Source organism: Balaenoptera acutorostrata, chromosome 17, assembly GCF_949987535.1.
Source record: "Balaenoptera acutorostrata chromosome 17, mBalAcu1.1, whole genome shotgun sequence".
Classification (NCBI taxonomy): Eukaryota; Metazoa; Chordata; class Mammalia; order Artiodactyla; family Balaenopteridae; genus Balaenoptera; species Balaenoptera acutorostrata.
This window is the reverse complement of record NC_080080.1, coordinates 71,759,406-71,782,301: the sequence shown is the minus strand read 5'-3', so window position 1 is coordinate 71,782,301 and position 22,896 is coordinate 71,759,406. Positions and strand designations below refer to the sequence as shown.

Genomic DNA, 22,896 nt, shown 5'->3' with positions numbered 1-22,896 from the left:
AAGTCATGTGCAGGTCTGGTGTTCCAATATAGTCATGCCCCCAAATTCATTTATGGACTTACCATGGGTAAATTTCTTGCATGTCTAAGCTCTGGCATCATTTATTAGGAAGATAAATGAGAGTAATTAAGCTTCAAGGCCAAAAGTGTTGAAACTTTTCAGAATCAGTGAGCTATTAAAATGATGGAGTGCTTGGCTCTGCCTAGGTAAGTCATGGTCTTTCACCTCCAGCTCTACCTCTTGGAGTGACCTCTGCTGGCTCTCCTAATAGTGCATGTGGTTTCCGTGCAGCCTAATGTAACCCCTCAGGCAATGGAATGGATGGATGGCCAGTCTGTTTTTAAAGACCATTTTGGCTAAATTATTTAACACTAAACTAGGCAGATGATAAGCATTATCTGTCAGTTAATGTTTGTTAATCTATTAAACTGAATAGCTGCTGATCAACCATCTCTTCTAGAAGAATAGCAGTTACTTCTTTTTACAAAGTAGACCCAGGTTTGTGTCTTTTTGTCTTTTTCTTGAAAATAAACCAAGTTTAGGATTTAATCATTTAAACAGCTAAAAGGTAAGTAATAAGATCATGTTGGTTTAATTTTTTATAAGTGATATGAACCAAATAATCAGGCCTCTTAACTTTCTTAAGAGAGAAAAGATTTTGACCAGAATCAGTAAGTATAAATAGACATGAGGGGAATACACTTGACTTGTATTTTCCTTTCTCAGTATACTCCTAAATTCCTGGGTAGTTTAGCAGATTCTGGGTGTGAAAAATACCATAGAGTTACTGTGAATTTGTGAATTATCCTCATTTGCTATTTTTCATTATCTGAGCTCCCACAATGCATCAGGGGACCTTGCAAAGCACAGTGTTTTACATAATTTCCCTGGCCAGTGCTCTCGCATTCTAAACTGCACAGGCATTATTTCACATTTCTGATCTTTATCATTATGAAACTTTTATTTTGATATGCACAAAACACTTTCCGTCCAATGAAGTAACAATTTCATAATGCTACTTTTTTTTCAAAACTTTACTGGTTTGAAAATATGAAGAAAAAGTCAAGTGAGACATTATAACATCTTTTCATTGTGGGTTTAAAAGATGTAGAACTTCAGCAAAGCAGAAGACCACACTAAAGAAGCATCATTATTGCTTAAACAGGACATTCTAATTATAACCTTGATGATTTTATTATTTTATGAAAAGGTAATTTTAATATCACCTGTGGTCAGAAATACTCTCTTAGCATTTAACACTTCTTGGATTTAACCAAAGATCCAGCACAAAATTTAAGAACTTAAATCATAAAGAAAATGTTGACTTGATGAACTTGAAAAAATACTAAGAACAGAATTCTAGTAAACCATTTTCATGCTAGTGATTTTTCTCTCTCTCAAAAGTCATGGTCTGCTTTCTCTTTCTAACTCCTCATTACCTTTTCAAGTTATTTCCTTGTCAGTTCTCTTCTATCCATAGGCACACACAAGCATGTGTTTTAAAAATGTTCCCATCTGATTGACCATATATTTAAGAAAGGAAATGCATATTTTGCATTATTTAAATTATTTAACATTTAAGCATTTTTTTTAAAGTATTGAAAAAGAAGTTATTTCAGAAAACCAGCATATTGTATCATTGGACATAGCAAAACAAAGTTTTTTGTTTGTTTGTTTGTATGTTTTCGCAAAAATAGCATTCAGACTAGAATGCAGATTTCATAAGGGCAGGAATTTTTGTCTGTTACCTGCTGTAAATCCCAGACCCAAGACAGACAGCAAGTAGATGTTCAATAAACGTTTTTGAATGAATGAAAGAATTCAGCCACTGTTGTAATATTCTTTTTAATTCATATTTTAGGTGTATATTAGATTTATATTTTAGATTTCAGATTTATATATGCAAATTAAATATGGAAACTGGCCAACCTAATCACATTTAATTACATAAATCTCATTTCCTCATATAGTTTACTTCCTTCTGTCCCACCTCTAAAATTTTACATTCAAGTTCACGACCACCCTAAATAACCTTCAGCACTAGCTTTTAGAGCTTCACATTTTGTTGCTAAAGAGATTACACAGCAACCCATGACTCTCTAACACTGAAACTTCATTTATTGGAAAGATATATTTTAACCTCCCATTATTACTCTGTCTGAATCCACTTTGTTACTTTGCCCTCATTGTACACATTGTGAAATTAGAAATTTAAATATATTGGAAGAAATATATTGAAATTCAGATCACAACATTTTTGCCTTTCTAAAGAAATAATTCTTTCTAATTGTGTATAAAAAATCAAACAAACGAAAAGAATAAAGGAGGGAAGGAAAGAAAGAAAAAAGGGAAGGAGGAAGAAAGACTCTCAAGGGAAAATTAAAATGGAGAAAAATCAATATGAAAATATAGCAGAGTAAAAAAATAGGAGGGCACAAAATGATTTTCAAAGATAGTATTATTTATGTCATGTTTTCTTTGAATTTGGTCAGCAAGAATTTATTTCCTATAACGTGACAAATTGATAACATTAAGCTTTTGAATGTGCAGAGCTTAGAATCAGATCTTGATGGGTGGTGACTTATACTAGCTATGGCAACTTCTACTGGCAACTCCCAGTGTGTTAATATCTCATAACTACCTGTCTGAATATCTTGTCTGCTGGTTCTGGGAACATGATGACTGTGGCATTAATTACATTATCTCATTTTTAAGGGACAATGACAGACCACCCTTTCCAAAAATATTTACTCCATTATTTTCCCAAATCTGAAACTCACGAATATTTCATTTGTTGAAGTCAAGGTAGATAAACTTTGTAGGTGAGTGTGCTAGGACAATTCTTGGAATAATCCATGAAGTGACCCTCTTCTGGTCCTGTAGCTCTACGTTCAGGAATGCATTCGGCACAATTTCTATTAGATCAAAGCCTGAGCATGATGGATGACACTGTGCTCCTTCCTAAGAGTATGTGCTGTGCCCTGTAATCATGTGATCTCTGATAACTGTGTAAATCCAAGGTCAACAAAATGCATCAGAGTCAGATAACGTGGTCCCTGGCCTAGATCCAGGCTAGTCCATGTGCAGAACTACCTCAGCCTTGATTTAGAGAGAACATGTTATACTGCCGAGAAAGATCTCTTGAACTTGGAGCTTTCTCCCTTTCATTACTTGAGTGACTGCAGAAGCCATCTCTCTTCCTGTAGAGTCTATCCTCATGACACTTAAATGCGCTAGCTTCTCCCAGTCCCAGACTAGTGCCTCACACGGGTCCCTCAAAGAGAGAAAGTGACAGGAGAACATCATGAACTTTGGAATCAGAGAACTGGGCTCAGGTACAGCTCCATCTCTTCCTTACCCCCTCTGTGACTTGAGTGAAGCATATAACCTTTATGAGACTCAGTTTCCTCATTTGCGAAGTGAGAATAATTATTTGTATTCTTGGACAAAATAGATAAAAATAAGTACCATATATCTAGTGTTTTCGATGTACTCTCATATTTAGTCTTTACAACAATCCCAATGTATGTATTTTATTACCATCATTTTATAGATGAAGCAATGGTGGCACAAGTAAGTTAAGTAACTTGCACAAAGTCCCCAAGCTAGTAAGGGTGGAGTCATTCAGCAACCACACTCTCAACCACCATGCTTTGCTGCATATGCTAAGCACCTATGGAGTTTCTGGTACACAGAAGATGCCAAATAAATGTCTCATTTGGACAACTGCAATAGCCTCTAATGCATTTCTTTGACTCAGATGCTACGCTCTCTAATATATCCTGCAAGTTCTTCTTAGAGCCAAGTCTCTGAAATGCAAATCTGATTTTGTATCCAATTAAAACCTAAATACAGAAAAAATATTTACAATATTTTCCCATTGTCTAAGGAGAAAGAAAAGTCTGAACTCTTAAATATGCCATTATAAAGCCTTCCACAATATGGTTGCTACTTACTTTTCTAGAATTATCTTCTGACACTCTGCATCCCAGTCACCCATCCTCTTACGTTCTTGCCACAGCAGATGACGGACTGTTCTCAATTCCCTTCTATAAGGGAATTGAGAACTACTTACCTCCGCTGGCCTGGCTTGCTTCTCCTTCTGTGTATGGCCGTCTTCTATTCATCCTGCAAGGTCAAACTCAAATTCTATTCCTCTGCAAGGTACCCTTAGTCCCTTGAACTCCCACCCCCTTCAAGAGCAATCCATTGCTCCTTCCTCTGAACTCCATAGCAATTGATTTGCACATATTAATTCCTCAACCACAAGCACATGACATCTGAACACATGCATGATCCATTGTATTCTCAGTGGGCTGAAAATTAAATTATGATTTGTTTTGCATTACTTCTGCAGGAGAGTACAAGGAAATCCAATTTTTGTGTTTGGGAGAAGCAGCAGTAGAAATGTGGAGGTTCAGGAAGAAATAGGAGTGTTCCTCCATCTTTCCCACCTCAAGGAGAGTAAACAGCCTTTTTATGTTTTCATATATTTTTAATGACTGGAGGCTTCCTGAAAGGAAATCAAGCCCTCCGTAGAAGGAAGTCGCTGAATGAGCCCTGTGCGTTTTGTGGATTCATAAAGGAAAGCAGCCAGCTCCCCGGGGGGCTTCCTGGGATTAGCAAAAGGATGAGAGCCTATGCTCCTCAAGGGACAGAGGCCTCAATTCACTCAGGCCACGCATGTTTTAATGGGCAGAACTCTAGAAAAGGAGTACACGTACCCAAAAGTTCCAGGCCCTAAGAGTGCTGGAGGCTAAGCGCCAAGCAGAGAGGGGAGGACGCTTCCTCAGGATTCCCTAGAGCCAGAGCTAGCAGCCCCGGACCCATCGGGCAACAGCGTGTGGAGCGGTAGGAGCTTAGGCGGCCGTGACAACGTCCTGTTCCCCACTGAATGTGGCTGATCAGTGCACCTCGTTTATGGCCCGTGTAAGGCCTGGGGTCTTTCAGTGATACAGGTAAACCCGAGAGTGTGATAATCAACTTCTTGCCAGCAAGGCATCTGGGGTTTTCACTTAGTTTTTATTTAATTTGAAAAATTTTAAAATGTGACTCAGTTTCTATCATAAAGTATGAAACAGTCCAGACTCATTCTGTACAGGCTCGCCTCGGAGATATTGCTGGTTCAGTTCCAGATCACATACGGCAATAAAGTGAGTCACACGAATTTTTGGGTTTCCCAGTGCATATAAAAGTTATGAATTACACTATACTGTAGCCTAAAAAAAGACAATATATATACCTTAATTAAAAAATACTCTCTTGCTAAAAAATGCTAACCATCATCTGACAACGCAGAGTTGCCAACAAACCTTCAATTGGTAAAAAAGCGCAACATCCGCCAAACACGATAAAGCAAAGTGCAATAAAACAAAGTACGCCTGTATACATTTTGGTATTTAGAATGTCTTCATTTCTGTGGGCTTCATCTCCTAAATATCTCCTGAACACGCCCCTGTCACTCCATTTTCACCCACCAGGCTAATCTCAGTTACCGTCATCCCTCACATGGATTTTTGCACCAAATTTTGTCAATGAGCCTTCCTGTTTTCACTCTCACGCTCCTCCAATCCATTCTCAATACAGGAGCACTCATTTTAAAACAACCTTCCAATCAGACATCCCTTTATTTAAAACTCTTCAGTGGCTTCTCATTGGCCTTTGGATAAAGACAGCCGCCCACAGGTCTCAGCCTGATTGCCCCACCTGCCCGTAGAGCTGCACCTCTCACCACACTGCACTTGCCCCCCGGCCTCCTCCCTGGCCCAGGCTCTTTCCCACCTGAGGAACCAGAACAGTACACACACTAGTTCTCTCTGTATAGAGCATTCCTGCCAGGGAGGGAATTAAATCCTATTTATCCTTCAGATCACAGCTCAAAAGTCAGGAATGTTTTCCAAGAGTCCTCCCTGACACCTCCACATACTTAATTATAAACGCACATACTCAGACACTGTTAGATTGCCACATTACTTGTTCTCATAGCCTTTTACCTCATACTAATAATTTTCAAATATAGATTAATTTTTGCGATGGTTTGTTCAATGGCTATCTCTCCAATACATGTTAAGCCTTATGAGAGCAGGGTTTGTCTATTTTATTTTATCTATTTTTTACAAATTGACGGTTTGTGGCAACCCTGCATCAAGCCACACCTACCAGCGCCATTTTTCCAACAATATTTCCCCAGTTCATGTCTCTGTGTCGCATTTTGGTAATTCTCACAGTATTTCAAAAGTTTTCATTATTAAAACTTTAATGGATGAGGAGTTGCTTCTTATGGCTTAGCAAAGAAAGTGGTTTCTTTTTCTTTTCTTTTTTTTTTTTTTTTTGAGGGGAAAGCCTCTTCCTTTATTTTTATTTTTATTTTTTTAAAGGATTTTCTTATTTATTTATTTATTTATTTATTTATTTATTTATTTATTTATTTTTGGCTGTGTTGGGTCTTCGGTTCGTGCGAGGGCTTTCTCCAGTTGCGGCAAGCGGGGGCCACTCTTCATCGCGGTGCGGGGACCGCTCTTCATCGCGGTGCGCGGGCCTTTCTCTATCGCGGCCCCTCCCGTCGCGGGGCACAGGCTCCAGACGCGCAGGCTCAGCAATTGTGGCTCACGGGCCCAGCTGCTCCGTGGCATGTGGGATCTTCCCAGACCAGGGCTCGAACCCGTGTCCCCTGCATTAGCAGGCAGATTCTCAACCACTGCGCCACCAGGGAAGCCCCTCTTCCTTTATTTTTTAAAATTTTTTTATTTTTATTTTTATTTTATTTTTTTGGCCACGCCGTGCAGCATGCAGGATCTTAGTTCCCCAACCAGGGATAGTGCCCCTGCAAGGGAAGCACAGAGTCTTAATCACTGGACTGCCAGAGAAGTCCCTGTCTTGTATATTTTAATCAGCAATTTGTCCTCCATAACACTTAGTGCTTAATAGAAGACATTTGTAAAATCATGCTCCATTTTGCATAAAGACTTAAAACCAGTATTTGGGATAGGAAAAGGATGTAAAATCGGAGTAAGGAAGTAGATATTTTCGTGGTGATATATTGGAAAAGATACAACCAAATGAGAGAAAAAGAAGCTCATGATAGAATAGTTCTTTAGTGGGGTCTGGAATGTATGAAGCTCTGACATGGGTACCAGTATTTACTGAAATGGGATCACGGAGGCGGAAGGTGAGGGGAATGACCTGTGGTTTGAAGAAGTAAGGCTCAGGAGACAGGAAGTGGATCCCCAAGGCATGAAGCAGATCTTTCCCTGAAGCAGGAGACAACAACCCCTAGGTCATAAAATCGAAATGCCTTCAATATTTGCATGGGAAGCCAGATGCAAGGGTAAAATAACTGTCCACATAATTGATAATAAAGTAATAATAAATTAACATGAACAGTTCATTGAGACCACAGGTAAGATCCAAATAGTTCCCATTCAATAGTGCCTATAGGTAGACAATATTACTGAGCACAGAATTACTATTTAGGCTGATATAAAATATATAACATATTTATACTCTTTATTTACTGTAACGTTTTTATTGTATTGTTTCCAGAGACAAGTATTACAAGAACTTTCATATATACTCTCCGGACTTAAGTGCCATCAACCTTATTTTTGTTTTAATCAGGTCTTAAGCTTTCTAACTGGGGATTCTCCTCCTATTTTCAGGAATAAAATGCCACTATTTGTGGAGTAGAGCAGCCTCGGTCCTTGCCCTGAGGGTACCCACTCCACCCTTACTACTGTGGTTATATACTGGCCAACTGCCAGCTGTCGGCTTCTGCGCCCCTTTGCCTGAGGGCTTTCTCTGAGCTCTCACTGCCCTACCTGGGGAGGCTGAAGGGCTAGACAGTTAACTCCTCCTTCAACCAATGACTGATAAGAGGTATATAAACATACCAGTTTCCTCCTTCTGTGGCTGGGGTAACTCTGAGTTGCATGTTCTACACTGGCTCCAAGAATTGCCCAGTGGGAATAAGTCCCAATTATTCACAATGGAAATTTGCTTGAGAACTCACCCATTATTGGCTGCTTTTGCTTTCCCTGTCTCATGTCCCCCACTCACCTACCGTTGTTTCCTAGTACTGCCTCCAAAATAAACTCCTTACATTCCCTTCTTGGTCTCAGGGTCTGCTCCTGGGAGAATCCAAACTAAGACAATGAAGAAATAACGTGAGAAATCCTACAAAACAACTATTCACGTGATTGTTGTTCTAAATGTCTTTCTCCTTCGTTTAAATTACTTGTGGAAAGAGACCATTTAATGGTCTCTAAAGATGGACCATTAGAGACCATCTCTAACTCTCATACCCAGCGTCTAGAGTAACCTATACAATACTGTTTTATGAAATTGTTAAACTATAATACTGTTCATAGATGACACTTGCATGACACGTTTTTACTAGACACCATTCCAAGAGCTTTACATAAATCAAGTCATTTACTCCTTGCAACAGCTCTATGGGGAAATGCACTGACCCAAACAGAATCACATTAAGTACAAGTCTTAACCCAACACAGAGCTTTACAAATGACCAGTGAAAGAAACAAGAAAGAAGCAACCATCATTGATACAGAACCAGTATCTGGGAGACCCTGAATTCTGGGATGGAGCTTCCTTTCCCTGGACTGAGATACACTTTAGTTTTTGAATTAACAGGTGATCACTATGTGTGAAGTACACGTGAGCCCACAGAAGCTGCATATGTTCAAGGTGTCCCCGTTTTTATATCTCCTTCATCACATAGCTCCATGTCAATCACATAGTCCATGTTTGTTATCAACTTCTATTCCCCAGGGGAGCTGTGACTCATAAACCTACAATTTACAGATCAATTTATCATAAGAAATCTACACAGACCCAGTATGTTGTCCTAAAATCCTTCTTAGATAAGAACTTGGAAGAGAACAAATGCTAACAGCCCCTCCTGTGTCTTTCAATTATTAAAAAAAAATTGTATGCTTTATGTGGTCAAGTACAGGTTGCCTGCGGCATCTCTGAAGGAGAGAGGAACTGAGTTACAGACCTGCTGCTTTGCTCTTTCCTACCATGTGATAGCAGCTGTTATCACCTATTATATCAAAAGGGTTCAGTGACTTGCCCAAGGTCACACAGCTAGTAAATGGCCTGGAAATGAACCCAGGCTTAGGGGATTTAGAATGCACACTCTCAACTATTCTGGGAGATAGGTAGGTAGCAGATAATTATCTGCTACCTGTGGTTTTGTTCTGAATTTAACCCAGTTTTTGTGTTTTCCCTTCCCCAATCAAACCAGGAAGAAGAAAAATTTCTACTCATTGTTAAAGTGTAGTGGTGATTACAGCTTTCAGATTAGAGAAAAAAGCAAACAGCGACAGTGTTGTGCAAACAAAGGGACCCTTAGATGGGTCAATCCAATAGAGAGGCCATTTTGCAGAGTGCATGAAAGGAAAGGAAACCTTCTAAATTGCAATGGTTGCACAAATCTGCTGTTACTACAGTTCATGAAGACTTTGAATTTAAGTCAGAAATTTGAGCAAATGCAGACAGAATCTGCATTTTCTCAAGCTAATAATAAAGACCTTGTCATATGGAAGTGATTATTCCGTCACAAATGGTACAGAATACATACGGCATGGAGTTCGGTGAACATGGACAGCAAAAGGAGAGTCTCTTAGAAAAATATCTCTAACAGAAAGATTTCTCTTAGCCACACCTGGGGAAGGGTTTTCATAATCACTTAGTGGGAAGATAGTTAATATCAGAATCATATTTGTAAAATTTTCTGTTTGATATATTTAATGTGTATATGTCATGTTAAAGCTAATTTAGAAAATTATGTGTAGTCCTTATTTTAAAATATTGATTGCTCTCTTAATGAGATTATCTTCTGTTTGTTTGAATGTAAATGTAAATACATTCATTCAGGTATGGTTTTGATAAACATCAGAACTACAAATAGCAAGTATAATAAACATTGTTACCCAAAATTGCTCAAAAATGTAAACAGTGCCCTTACAGTATTCTATTTAGCAAATCTCATTCTTGGCTGGGTCCATTATATTCCCTGTAATGCTATTTCTATAGAAGGCACTCAGTGGATTTTTCTCGAAGGAAAGTATTGCCTCAGTGAATTCTTTTTAGAATTATCCTCCCAAACGTCGTGCCCTAGAAAAATATATGATTTGAAGAAGGATGATCCTGATGGGAAATTGAAATAGTCACAGATGTCTCAATTATATTTCTATTCTTTCTCTGTCTCTGTCTCTCTCTGTCTCTCTCTCTCACACACACACACACACACACACATAAAGAAAACCCTGCTGAAAACCAGAATTTTGAATCTCTTCACTATATAAGAAACGAAGGGCTAAAAATTTACATTTGCCATCTAACCTCCGTGTCACCTTCCTGGGCTTTGATGTAATGCTACAGAATGACAGCTCCTATTTAATTAAACAGATATCTGGATTAGCTCCAGCTGTGGGCCATGCAATCAGTCCTTGTGAGAGCAAAAAGGGGTGTAATCCCTGGCCCACCGATCATTTCTGCATGGAAATCTGCTCTCACTCAAAGCCATCCACAGGCCGCTGAAAATGACTTTTTTGCTGCATGAATTACTTACAACGTGCAGCTGTCCCCCATCCCCACCGTCCTCACCTTATGAAAAGAACCAGAAAGGCTAAGAGCTTGATTTGTCCTCTTCTTGGAAGTACTTTTTAATCCAAAGAGGCTCTGCCTGTTGATAGACCCAGCATTTCTTTGTTTGCTGCAAGAAGCACTATAGATGTGGTTTGCTGTTTAATGCAGTTTTTTTCTTTCACATGCATCTCTCCAGATGGGTGTAATTTGATTCTTTGATACATATTGAACAGATTTTTTAGAAATAGCTTTTTTAGAGGCAGATTTTTATTGCAATATGACTTCATCTTTCTTCCAAAAGGAGGTATCTTGATCTTTCTGATTGGATTTACTCACAAAACCCATTCTTTCAATACAGAAGGCTGCAAGAGCCTGTCTCTTAACAGAGGTAGACCAACCATTGTCAATGGAGAGAGCAGGGGCATATCTGTTTCGCTGGGCTTCATGACAGTGGCAGAGACTCATCAATCTGGGGTGGTTTGCCCACAAGGAGGCATAAAGAAATGCCTTGAAGCTATTCAGAGAAAGGAGTGGGTAAGTATGCACAAAAGGGGGCAGCTCAATTATTATTATTATTAGGGGGGCACGGGTTCGATTCCTGGTCAGGGAACTAAAATCCCACAAGCCATGTGGTGAGGCCAAAAAAAAAAATTAATTAATTATTATGCATAGCTTAGAAGAGGATGAGCTGAACCCACAGCTGTTCTTGTGGATTCTCCTGTGGCTGAGTGAAAGGGCATCTTCTTGCCAGAGAGGAGCACAGGGGAGGCCAGACAATGTTCCAAAGATATCTTGGATTTATATGCTTATTCTTGATGGCATCTTTTTTAAAAATTAGCTAAAGTATCAGGCTTTCTCTGGTGTGCTTCTGGTATGTATAATTCTGCAAGCCAAGTCAAAATTCCCGTTACACATGGAAGGTTTCATGATTCTAAGTGGTTTGTAGGTCTAAGCACTGAGAGGGCAAATAGGTTTGCTTTTCTAAAAATGAATGAATTAATTAATTAAAAGTCCACTTGGCCTGGATTCTTCTCTGATTCCTGAAACTCACCTGCCAAAGCAAATTGGAATCTCAAAGCCCAGCCCTTTGAGTGACACAGAGTCAGCTTTGAGGTGGAACTCCCCTGGCCACACGCCTATGGCTTCCTGTCCCTTGGTGTGGCAGTAAGAGGAAAGGTGGGGTAAAGTCCCTCTTCTGGAGCCTGAGTGCACACATGGGGGAGAGTTCACAAGACAAGTGCCTGGGCCCCTGCCCAGAGATTCTTTAATGGATCTGAGTAGGGCCTGGGCATCAGGAGTTTTAATAGGTCTCCATCTGAATCTAATGTGCAACCAGACCCACTGTCATAGAGACACTTTTTAAATATTTGATCCTGGATTTCTAGATTAATTTCATTGGCAGAACAGACAGCACAAAATCTGCTCCAGCTACAGATTTTATGCCAACAGTAAACCTGAATTCAAAGAGACTGAAAAGACTGAAGTCTAGCTCCTAGTGAAGAGTGGTCACCCTCTCCTTAACTGGGGAAAATAGCAATATGAAGCTTAGCTCTGATGTTAGCAGGTCCTGGGCCTTGTACAATCCATCGTGAGGCAGTGGTACAAAGGGCCTCTGTAGAACAGTTGCTAGATCAGCTCATCACCTTGGACTACAACGCCTGTGGCCAAGTGTATCTCTTTTGTCTTCCCAAGCACATGGGTTAAACTAGTACTTTCGTAAGGGAAGAGACATCTAGAGACCTGTTATTATGAGGTAAGGGGTATAAATTAGTTACTTGAACCCCCGAATAGAATCCTGAAGGTTGTCGTCTGCCTCACCTAGTAGTCTGTGGATCTCTTAATGGATGGGATCAATCAGAGGACACATTAGATCATAGTTATGTCTCGGAAAAATACCAATGTATCAAATCCTCTGTTCTCATCAACTAAGACCTAAGACTGTATTTTCAGAGATGTTTGTTTTGACCCACTGTTTACAGTGAAAAGAAAAATGGTTTGAAAATCATTAAGTCGGACTCTTGTCCCGGATCTATCAAGCACCAATCGTGTGGTACCAGGGAAATTGAGTAACAGTGATAAAAACAGTAATGGGGTTATTAACAAGTTAGTGAGCACAGACTAAGGATGGATACGTGTTAAGGTTTTTATATGCTTTATCTTATTTTACTTCTACAAAAAAAAAAAATAATAACCCTATGAAATAAGTATTATTATTACCCCATTTTTAAGATGAGGTTTGGAGATGTTAGGTGTATTGTTCAAGGTCACCCAGCTCTGAATTGGCAGAACCAGGATTGAAACCGATGCCTGCCTGGCTTCTAAGCCAGTGATCTTGACTATTATTGAGGCTTACCACGCCCTTGCTCTATTCCAGCTCAGAAAATAATGGGTTATTCCTGAGTGATCGTCAGCTGACAGTACCATCTAACACTATTTTAAATTGCACTGTGAGAGCCCTCATCCAACCCTAAACAGAATTTGCTAAGTAGTTAGTGCCACATAAATAACAGAAGTGTTTAGGTATTTCACACATTCGTTTCCACAAATATTTGCCCAATGTCTAAGCAAGGGATTAGGTAATAGAAATAAGAAATGGGCAAGATGATCCGCTCACCTCAAGGGAGCATTCAGTTGTAGGGTAAATAACTATAGGAAATAGTATATTGTATATTTATATTGTAAAGGACGCCATAAAGGGGGTAATGTTTTGTAAAGCACAGAAACCTTTTTATGTAGTGAGTAGAATCAGGTCTTGGCCCAGTTCGTAACTTTGTGTTTTCCTTGCTCTAGTCAATAATTCTAACAAGATTTCCTTGAATAAACGCAACATACACAATGCTATTTGAATCATGCATTTCATTATGCTCTCCAGTCTCCCATTTGACTCACACACTTGGGGGTTTGTCCCTTGCAGAAGGGTACTGGCAGGGCAAGTTCCCTATGTCAGCAGCATTGCTGTTAGCCTCTTTGACAAAACTTGGAGGGAACCCAAATTCCTACCAGTGGACTCACTGCTTTGGGTTAAGGCTTTGGTAAAATTTCAACGTGATATAACAAGTACCATAAATCAAGTAGCCTATCAATGCCATTTGAACACGTACTTAAACCTTTTATCCTGGAGAATTCAGGATCCCTAAGGCAATTCAACAACAACAAAAAAGATAGAGAAGTTTCTATAAGGTATGAAAGAACTAGGCAAAGTTCAGAGCTGTAGGATGACTAAAGACAGCAGAATATGGAGCCCAAATTCACGTTGATCAAGGGATACAAGTCATCTAGAGATAGATCCTCCCGAAGAAGATATAAAAGGAGATAGGACACACAAGACGCACTTCCTGTCTTAGTTTGGGTTCTCCCCCAAACAGAGGCTGGGATAAAGACTTGAGTACAAGTAGTTCATTTGAATTTGACCCCAGGAAGTGAGGTAGTGGGGACAATGGAACGGGATGGCAAAAAGCCAGTGAAAGGTGTGTTAATGAACCAGTTACTGCTCAAGACAACTGGAGCTCAACACCTATGGGAGCCCTTAGAGGAACACAGAAACGTGCCTCAAGATTGTCCTACACAGACTTCCCTGGTGGTCCAGTGGTTAAGACTTCACCTTGCAATGCAGGGGGTACAGATTCGATCCCTGGTCGGGGAGCTAAGATCCCACATGCCTCATGGCCAAAAAACCAAAACATAAAACAGAAGCAATATTGTAACAAATTCGATAAAGACTTTTAAAAATGGTCCACATAAAAAAAAATCTTAAAAAAAAAAAAAGATTGTCCTACATAAGGACGGGAAGACTGGAGCATCGACCCACCTACTCCCTTGCCCCGCTGTTTGAGGGTTGCCCCCAAGGTGTTTACTTCACTTCTGCATTTCAGGTGATTGGGCTTTAGAGAAAGCTTCCAAGGATGCAAAGCAGAGAGACGGAGTGGTTATACCTGATAGGGGAGCCAGTGCATGAAGCTATCTGCCACCCCTGTCCTGAAACGAGGCTACCCGAGGAGATGAGGTGTGGAGCTCTGCCCACTCGACAGTCTGTCAAGGACGAGGTCTACGTTTTGTCATCTCCATTTTTAATTCATACCAATAACCAGAAATATGATTTTAGTAGACCCCAGGAAAAATAGATTAATGGCCTCTCTGTTCTCTCTTTCCTGGCTATGAAGATGAAATAAAACATTCTATTTCAAAATACCACTCGTTGGGCTTCCCTGGTGGCGCAGTGGTTGAGAATCTGCCTGCCAATGCAGGGGACACGGGTTTGAGCCCTGGTCTGGGAAGATCCCGCGTGCCGCGGAGCAACTGGGCCCGTGAGCCACAGTTACTGAGCCTGCGCGTCTGGAGCCTGTGCTCCGCAACAAGAGAGGCCGCGATAGTGAGAGGCCCGCGCACCGCGATGAAGAGTGGCCCCCGCTCGCCGCAACTAGAGAAAGCCCTCGCACAGAAACGAAGACCCAACACAGCCATAAATAAATAAGTAAATAAATAAATTAAAAAAAAAAAAAAAAAAAAAAACAAAATACCACTCGTTGAAAGATAGGCCAGTTAAGACTGTACCAACAGAATGCAATTACCTTTTGAACAGTGTAGATGATAGAAACTGTTTCCTTTATATCCACTATTCTCTTACCCTGCAAATATCAAACATTAAGACCATCTTCTTGCTGTCCAAAGATACTGGACACTCAATTCACCAAGAGTTTCCACTTGTGGAAAGTGGAGATCACACCAAGATAGGCCTCCTTTACCCAGTTTAGAAGAAGGTTTATGGTCCCACTTTCTAGTCCTACCTTAGTCATCGTGGTAAAACGCTTTCCTTTTGAAAACTAATCTCTGACTCAGAACAGAACATGGTGATCAGCATTTGCAGATACAGGAGGGAAAAAGCCAGTTTTATACATAATACACATTGCTGCTGTTTTCAGCAGTTTATTTTCATTTTAAATTCTATTGGAAAACCATATATGTCTTATTTCTGCTTGGGGTTGATTTCAAAGGGTGGGGCTGGGATTAGAGACACTGGGAAAAGATGACATGTCCTTTTGCACAAAAACAGTGCAGTTAAAATTGTATCATATTCCTGTGATAAACTGATACACCTTGAGCTCAGTGCGGTCAAGTTTTACATGCCTGAGCTGACATGCCAATCTGCCAACAGTCATATGGTTCTCATATGGTGACACTCCACAGATGCCAACAGAATGTGAGAAGTTTCTGGCTCATTTCCTTTGATTTTGAGTGCCATGTTGCCTGTACACATGCACAGCACATACGTGTGCACACACTTGCACACACACACACTTTGTCATATTATAATGGCACTGCTATAATCCACTCAATCCCAGTAGGTCCATTAAAATAACCTTATTCCTGCCTCTGTAGAAATTCATAATAATTCATCAATTAACATTTAACATAGAGGTCATTTTCAAACGTTCAACCTGAATAAGAGTTTTCTTGCAAGTCTACATAGATTGTTTTGAGCAAAAAAATTTTTTTGAATGTTTTAGATTAGGGCTCATTTTTCACCTTTGTCATTATTTTTTTTAAGTTTGGTTTCCCTGAAATGGATATTGTAGCAAATATTCTATACTGAAAATATTTTTATGTATGAGTAAAAGCATACAACTGCAAAAATTAAACAATTTTGTTTTTCCCATCTCAAAATGATATGTGCCACTGTGTTTAAAGAATATATTGCTTTAGCTATTGTGTAATATCACTACATAATTTCACATAATAAAAAATTAATTCTTTAAATGTTTAAAAAATTTATTAAATGTGTTTCCTCATTAGATCTATTAAATCACTGAGTTTACACCATGAATATTTCAACAGTTCACTCTTTTAAATCAACTCTATTTACATAGAAATTCTTTGCTATTACTTTGCAATTGGTACTGAGCAACGTAAATGGAAAATGAAATCAAAGTGACACATTCAAATAGTTATGACAAATGCAATTGTATACACAAATGATCCACACTTCTAGCCAAATTTTATCCTCAACCCCCAGCTTTGAGCAAGAAAGGCAGGTCTGTTTCAACTCTGTATTTCCTTTATTCAAACCTTAACGGCACACAAATATTTATAATTTAATGCATACAGTATTTAAAAATATAAATACAATATGGTCTACCTTTATCTTCTAGACTCTTATACGGAGTGAGCTCTTTAGGCATACTGTATATAAAATGGATGGCAGATGGCAATGGGATAAAACTAATATACTGTCTGGCTCACAAATGAAGAAAAGTATCTAATGAGTACTATCTTCCATCCCCTCCCTAAGGATGTTGCCATTACAGAAGATATGATTTCAATAAATATAATGAATTATTTTCATTATAAACACACCATTGCCAATTTTTTTTCACAAAGCAATGTTTACATAAATATACCCCAAAAGCAAGGAGAAACACATTCAAATTTAAATTGAATTCACTCTGAAGCCTATAGGCACACTGATCTTTTAGGAAACTTTCCTTTAATGTTCAAATAAATGAGCATCTGCAAATTAGATCAAAACATCTATAATCTCTTAAGAGGCAAAAAAAGACTCTAACTTTTTGAGTTTTTTGATGCAGGTCATAATTTTGACAGAACACCAAGCTCCAATTTCTGAGTAACGCAAGTTAAAATATAGCAATAGGAAGTCCATTGTTATACAGTGTTAAATTATTATAAAAATTCTTATATCTTAGAAAGAAGAGTTTAGTCATGTTCCCATTTTCTTATTCCTACACAAGAGAAAGAAGGTAACATGGCTATCTACACATCATTCCTCCACTCATTTTAAGCTTGTCCTCTACAGAATGGTCAGTTTATAAACAATATATTTTGAGAAGAATTCTCTTCAGGCTGATTACAGTAAAGGATATGGTGAAGATAAGGACATGACATGAATTTTTCAAGCAGTTAAATTTAATTTAGCAAGAAAATACTGAGTAGCCACTAGAGGCCAAGCAATTTTTAGAGGTTGAAATACAAAGATGAACAAGACACAAAACGTGTTCTTAAAGAACTCACACTTATCCTCTCTCTTTTGAAATTGTTAATGAACAGTGCTTGGATAAAGGACAGAGAGGAGGAGGAATACAGAACAAAGGAGAACTCTGCTGCGTACACGTTAAAACCAGCTCCTAATCTCTTCTAGTAGAAGAAACTGCACTGCACACAGGACCTCAGAGCTTTAACTCACACGCTCTCTTTGTCCATTATTATGTTAGGTAACATTTCATAGACTCATTCCTAAATAATTCAGACTATTTGGAAATCTATATCAAGTCTAGACTGAGATTAAACTTCTTTTAGCACACTCTTCATGGATGGAGTACTGCAAATTCTATAAACAAAATTATAATGGGATTATTAGCAAGTTCTTAGAGGACAAACATTTCAAGCACCTGAGAAACATTTTGCCTTCAGGCGATTGATAAATTCCTTTCCAAACAGTCTTATTCAACAAAACAGACCTCTGAAGAAACTCTATTATATGAGAAATCATGAGTCTGGACCTTAATGATTAGATAAAATTTTCTGAAATAAATTCAGTAATTTTCCCCCTTAATTGTCAGAATTTTTTTTTTTTCCTTTTTGGCTTTGGCTTCTCTAAATGAATGAGGCTTTATTGTAAATGAAGATTAAGATTGTTCTCTTCTCCACATTAAATGGTTAATTAAATAGGACTGTCTCAGTATTTCTAAAGGTAACTTCTCTGAGGGAAAAGGGCACTTGGTACCACGTAGGAAGCCAGTCATGGGGTTTCGACTCCCAGTTCCATCATTTACAATTGCTGTCACCTGGGGCAAGTTACTTAATCTCTCAATCTTGATTTTCTTTTTTTTTTTAACAGTAATTTAAAGTTTATTCCAGCTATAATGCAGGTTATTCTGACTTTAAGGTAGCATCACATGGCATACCTCTGAGTCCATTCCCGAGATATTCTGTTGTACTTATCTCTGTCTGTTTTATAGATCCATGTAATCTCTGGCACTAGGGGGTCATCTGGGTTTGGGTCACATAGCAGTGAACAAATGGATAAAAGAACTTTAGAAATAGTTAAAGCAGGAGACCACTGTGATCTTAGAATATCGAGACAAATGCTGCCATTACTGTTAATATTTGGATGATAAATTCTTGTTGTAAATGCAACCTTAGGTGGTTTGAAGGGGTAGTCTGTAGGAAAATGAATTGTCAAAAAGAATACACCGCCTTGATATGGGCTGTCATTAGGTCCCATAATTGTGGCTTGCCAATGAAACATATCATCCCCAACTGGACCTGCAGAACATTGTGCTGGAGGGTCACGGGCCAAATCACTAAGTTCCTTATTAATCCGTTTCAGCACCATAGTCTGTGCTTTTCGTCTGGCTCCTCACTATCTCGGTGTGTGTTCAAAGTTCCGGCCAAAACTCTTGATTATCCCGGCGGCTGGGAAGGATTGTCTCTTGGTCTCACACCGGCTCTGCCAGACACAGGCGCAGAGGGGCTGGGGCCTCCCTCAAGCTGCGGCCTCGGCCTCCTCCCCGCGCGGCAGCTGGTGCCTCCCCGGCCCTACGGGGCTCACGCGCACGACCTCAACCTTGATTTTCTTATCCATAAAATAGGGTGATAACAATTTTTATCAAACATACTTGTTTTGAGGATTAAATGAAAGCATGCATGCTAGCTCCTACAATAGTGGATACATTTGCTAATGTTCTTCATCTGTTTTCCTATTGAGACACTCATTTTTACACTAATAATTCATAAAAACTCTTTACATACTAACTGCTTAATTTTGCCATGTATAAACTGCAAGCATTTTCCTCATTTTGGTCTGTCTACTCTTGAACTACACTGTTAACAAGTGTATCTTTACAATATTATTTTAAAATGTCAACTGGCAAAGTAATCATTTTGCACATACAACAATAGGAAAATTTGTGACTTTATTGTAGTTGTTACATTCAGTTTATAGATGATATATGGATAGTTAATATATTTACAATACTGAGTTTTCTCTTCTCAGAGTATATTTCTGTTTTCTTTCTTTTGTTTTCTTTTATCTACCTCAATTACTATACTGAAGTTTTCTTCAGAGAAGACTGGAATATTGTTGAATTTTTTGCAAGATATTTAATATTTTTGGTTGCTAATATGAATGGGGTTTTTAGTCCTCTATACTACTGTGATTTAAACATGTTGGTGTGTATGGAATTAGCTGATATATGTATATATGTGTGTGTGTGTATGCATATTTTTTTCCTAACCCATCATTATATTGAATTTATTGGATGAATTATATTGAATTTCCTTTTAAATGCTATTAGTGTTTTCAGTAACTCTTTGACTATCCAGATAGGTCAGATATATCATCTACAATTAATAGTATATATGTTTCTTTTTTATTTTATTTTTATCATTCGTTCTCCCTATTAAGCATCTTCTTGTCTTCATTTTTATCTGTTTTTTTGCTCTATTCTGGAAGACTTAATCAAGCTGAATTTCACCCTGATAAAATGTTAGGGAGAGTCAATTCTGGTCTTCACTACTTCAACTTTGGTGTATTTCTGCTGCTTTCAGTTTCCATACAGTCTCTCCTTGGGGTCACTTTTGCAACGTGTTCATCTAGCTCCCTTTTTGGTTCTGCTCATTTTAGTGCATTCTCATGTCAGTTCGCTGTCCTATCGTCTCATCTTGCGTTTCTCATTTTAAAAGGATCGTGCTTTCTTGAATTTAATTAAGTGCACACAGTAGATGGACTCTAAACATTACATGTTTCTCATTGTGCATGTGTCTGAAAGTGTTCTTCTTTGATTCCTAAGCACCATGTTTTATCTCTTTGTGTTGCTGAGTCTTTTTGTAGACCCAGTTTCTCAGTGTGTATGTGTGTGCATGTGTGTGCACACGTATATTTAGCCGATTGTTTGGTTTTGAATATTGAGCATGTCGTGAGCGCTGTCTCTTGTTCTGGTATTACATAGCAAGAGCGTGGTGAAGGTCTCTTAGATCTCCTTACTCACCCTAGGAATGCTATTGGAATCCTTCTCTCAGATCTCAAGCCGGAAGGCAGTGTGAGGTATATTTCCATTTTCATTTCAGTGGTGTAGCAGTTTGAGATGAGCAGGAAAAGGAGCCATGTGTATTAACCTTGCAGAGAACTTCTACTTTCTGTATTGTCTGTGTTTAGTGTAGCAGCTGCACCAGAGGCATAGATCATCTTTCCACAGCTGTGAGGCGCAGGCTTTATCAAGGCACACAGTTTGACTGCATTATTCCTTTTCCCAGGGCTCCTGACTCCTAAAAGAAACCTCACCAACTTTCTGCTTGGTGTAGTTTTATAGCTTGGTATCTACCCCCTGCCCCGCAGAACTGTGTTTTAACCTTGAGCAAGTTACTTAACCTCTCTGTGTTAAAATAATAGTAACTACTTGATGGTTTGTTGTAGGAATTAAATGGTTTAATACATAGAAAGATCTTAGAACCATGCCCGACACATAGCATAAATTCAATAAGGACTAACTAAGTGGGGACCTGGCATTCCCCCCTTGCCAACTGTAACAAGGCACCAGAAGTCCCTGATGAGGTCTGGATGGGAAGCCAGAACTGTCATCCCCACCATCCAGTAACAAGCTCACCCCACATGATGTCAATGAACACCATTAGGGGAGACTGGACTTTGGTCCCACCGAACAGTAATGAAATGCCCTCCCCATACCCACTGTGATGGTGTCAGAAGAGGCCTAGAGGAGAGACAGGACTTTTACCACCACCCAGTAATGAGGCCACCCCCTTCCCGTGGTGTCAGTAGAAGCCACATGGGGACTGGTGATGAGATGCTCATACCCCTCCTGGCCAGGGAGGTATCAGTGGAGACCAAGTGGGGCCCAGAACTCTCATCCTGACTCAGCAGTAAGGAGAAGGCTACACCCTTGGGTGTCAATGGGGGCCAAGTGGAAAAGCTGGACTTTTAGTCCTACATGGCAATCACAAGGCAGTGCCCCTCCCCTACTTCCCCTGCCAGAGTAGTGTTGGAGGAAGCAAATTGAAATAGAAGACTTAAATAAGATCCAGAGCTTCATAATATCATACCCAAAATGTCCACGTTTCAAGCAAAAATCACTGGTCATGCCAAGAACCAGAAAGATCTCTAATTTATTGGAAAAAAAGACAACCAATAGGTGCCAATATGAGATGACAGAGATGTTAGAATTATCTGACAAAGATTTTAAAGTAGCCATGATAACTATGCTTCATCAAGCAATTAGGAACATGCTTGAAACAAGTGAAAAAATAGGGCCTCACCTGAGAGCTAGAAAATCACAGCAAAAAATAGTAGATATAAAAATGAACTAAATGGAAATTTTAGAACTTCAAAAGACAGTAACTGATATTAAAACCTCAATGGACAGATTTAAGAATCTGAGAAAAATCCCAAAACAGGATGAATCCAAGGAACTCACACCAACACACATCAGAGTCAAATATCTGAAAACTAAAAACAAAGAAAACAATCTTGGTAGCAGCAAGATAGAAATGACAACTTGCCTACAAGAGAAAAGCAATTCAAATGAAAGCAAATGTCTCATCAGAAACCATGAGGTCAGAAGGAAGTGGCACATTTTTCAAGTACTGAAAGAAAAGAATTGTCAACTCCCACTCCTGTATCCAGAGATAATAACCTTCAGGAATGAAAGGGAAATCAAGACATAGTTAGATGAAGGAAAACTAAGGTAATTTGTTGCCGGGAAACCTACCTAAAAGAAGGGGTAGAAAAAGTTCTCTAAATAGAATGTTAATGATAAGTAAAAAAAATTTGGAACATCAGGAAGAAAGAGAGAATGTGGTAAACAAAAATATGAGTAAATACCATAGGTTCATCTCCCCTTGAGTCTTCTAAATTATGTTTGATGGTTGATGCAAAATTATAATACTATCTGATGTGGTTATAAATGTGTGTGGAGGAAATATTTAAAACAATTATATTCTGAATGGGTGATGGTAAAGTTACATACAGGGAGATAAGATTTCTACACTTCACTCGAACTGGTAAAATGATGACACCAATAAGTTATGCATAGATAATGTAATACCTAGAGCAACGACTAAAAGAGCTATACACACTCAAAAACACTATAGAAAAATAAAAATAGAATTCTGAAAAATGTTTAAGTAACCCAATGGAAGGGCAAGAAAAAGAAAAGAGACATGAAAAGCAGAGAGAAAAAAAAAAGAAACAAAGAAAATCATTGACTTAAGCCCTAATATATCAATATTTATATTCAATTGGTCTAAATATACCAATTA

General features: G+C 38.8%; 2 protein-coding genes across 2 annotated transcripts in view; one reads left to right on the top strand and one right to left on the bottom strand.

Moving 5' to 3' along the window:
• The window catches only part of LOC130705517 (basic salivary proline-rich protein 4-like), a 291,406-nt gene that overhangs the window by 165,084 nt on the left and 103,426 nt on the right, over positions 1 to 22,896 (top strand). The gene's annotated exons all lie outside the window — the stretch shown is intronic.
• LOC102998362 (ubiquitin-conjugating enzyme E2 D3-like) lies at positions 18,440 to 19,177 on the bottom strand. Its single transcript, XM_057531940.1, has one exon. It carries the CDS (start codon positions 18,956 to 18,958, stop codon positions 18,515 to 18,517), a length of 444 nt encoding a protein of 147 aa, XP_057387923.1. The 5' UTR covers positions 18,959 to 19,177; the 3' UTR covers positions 18,440 to 18,514.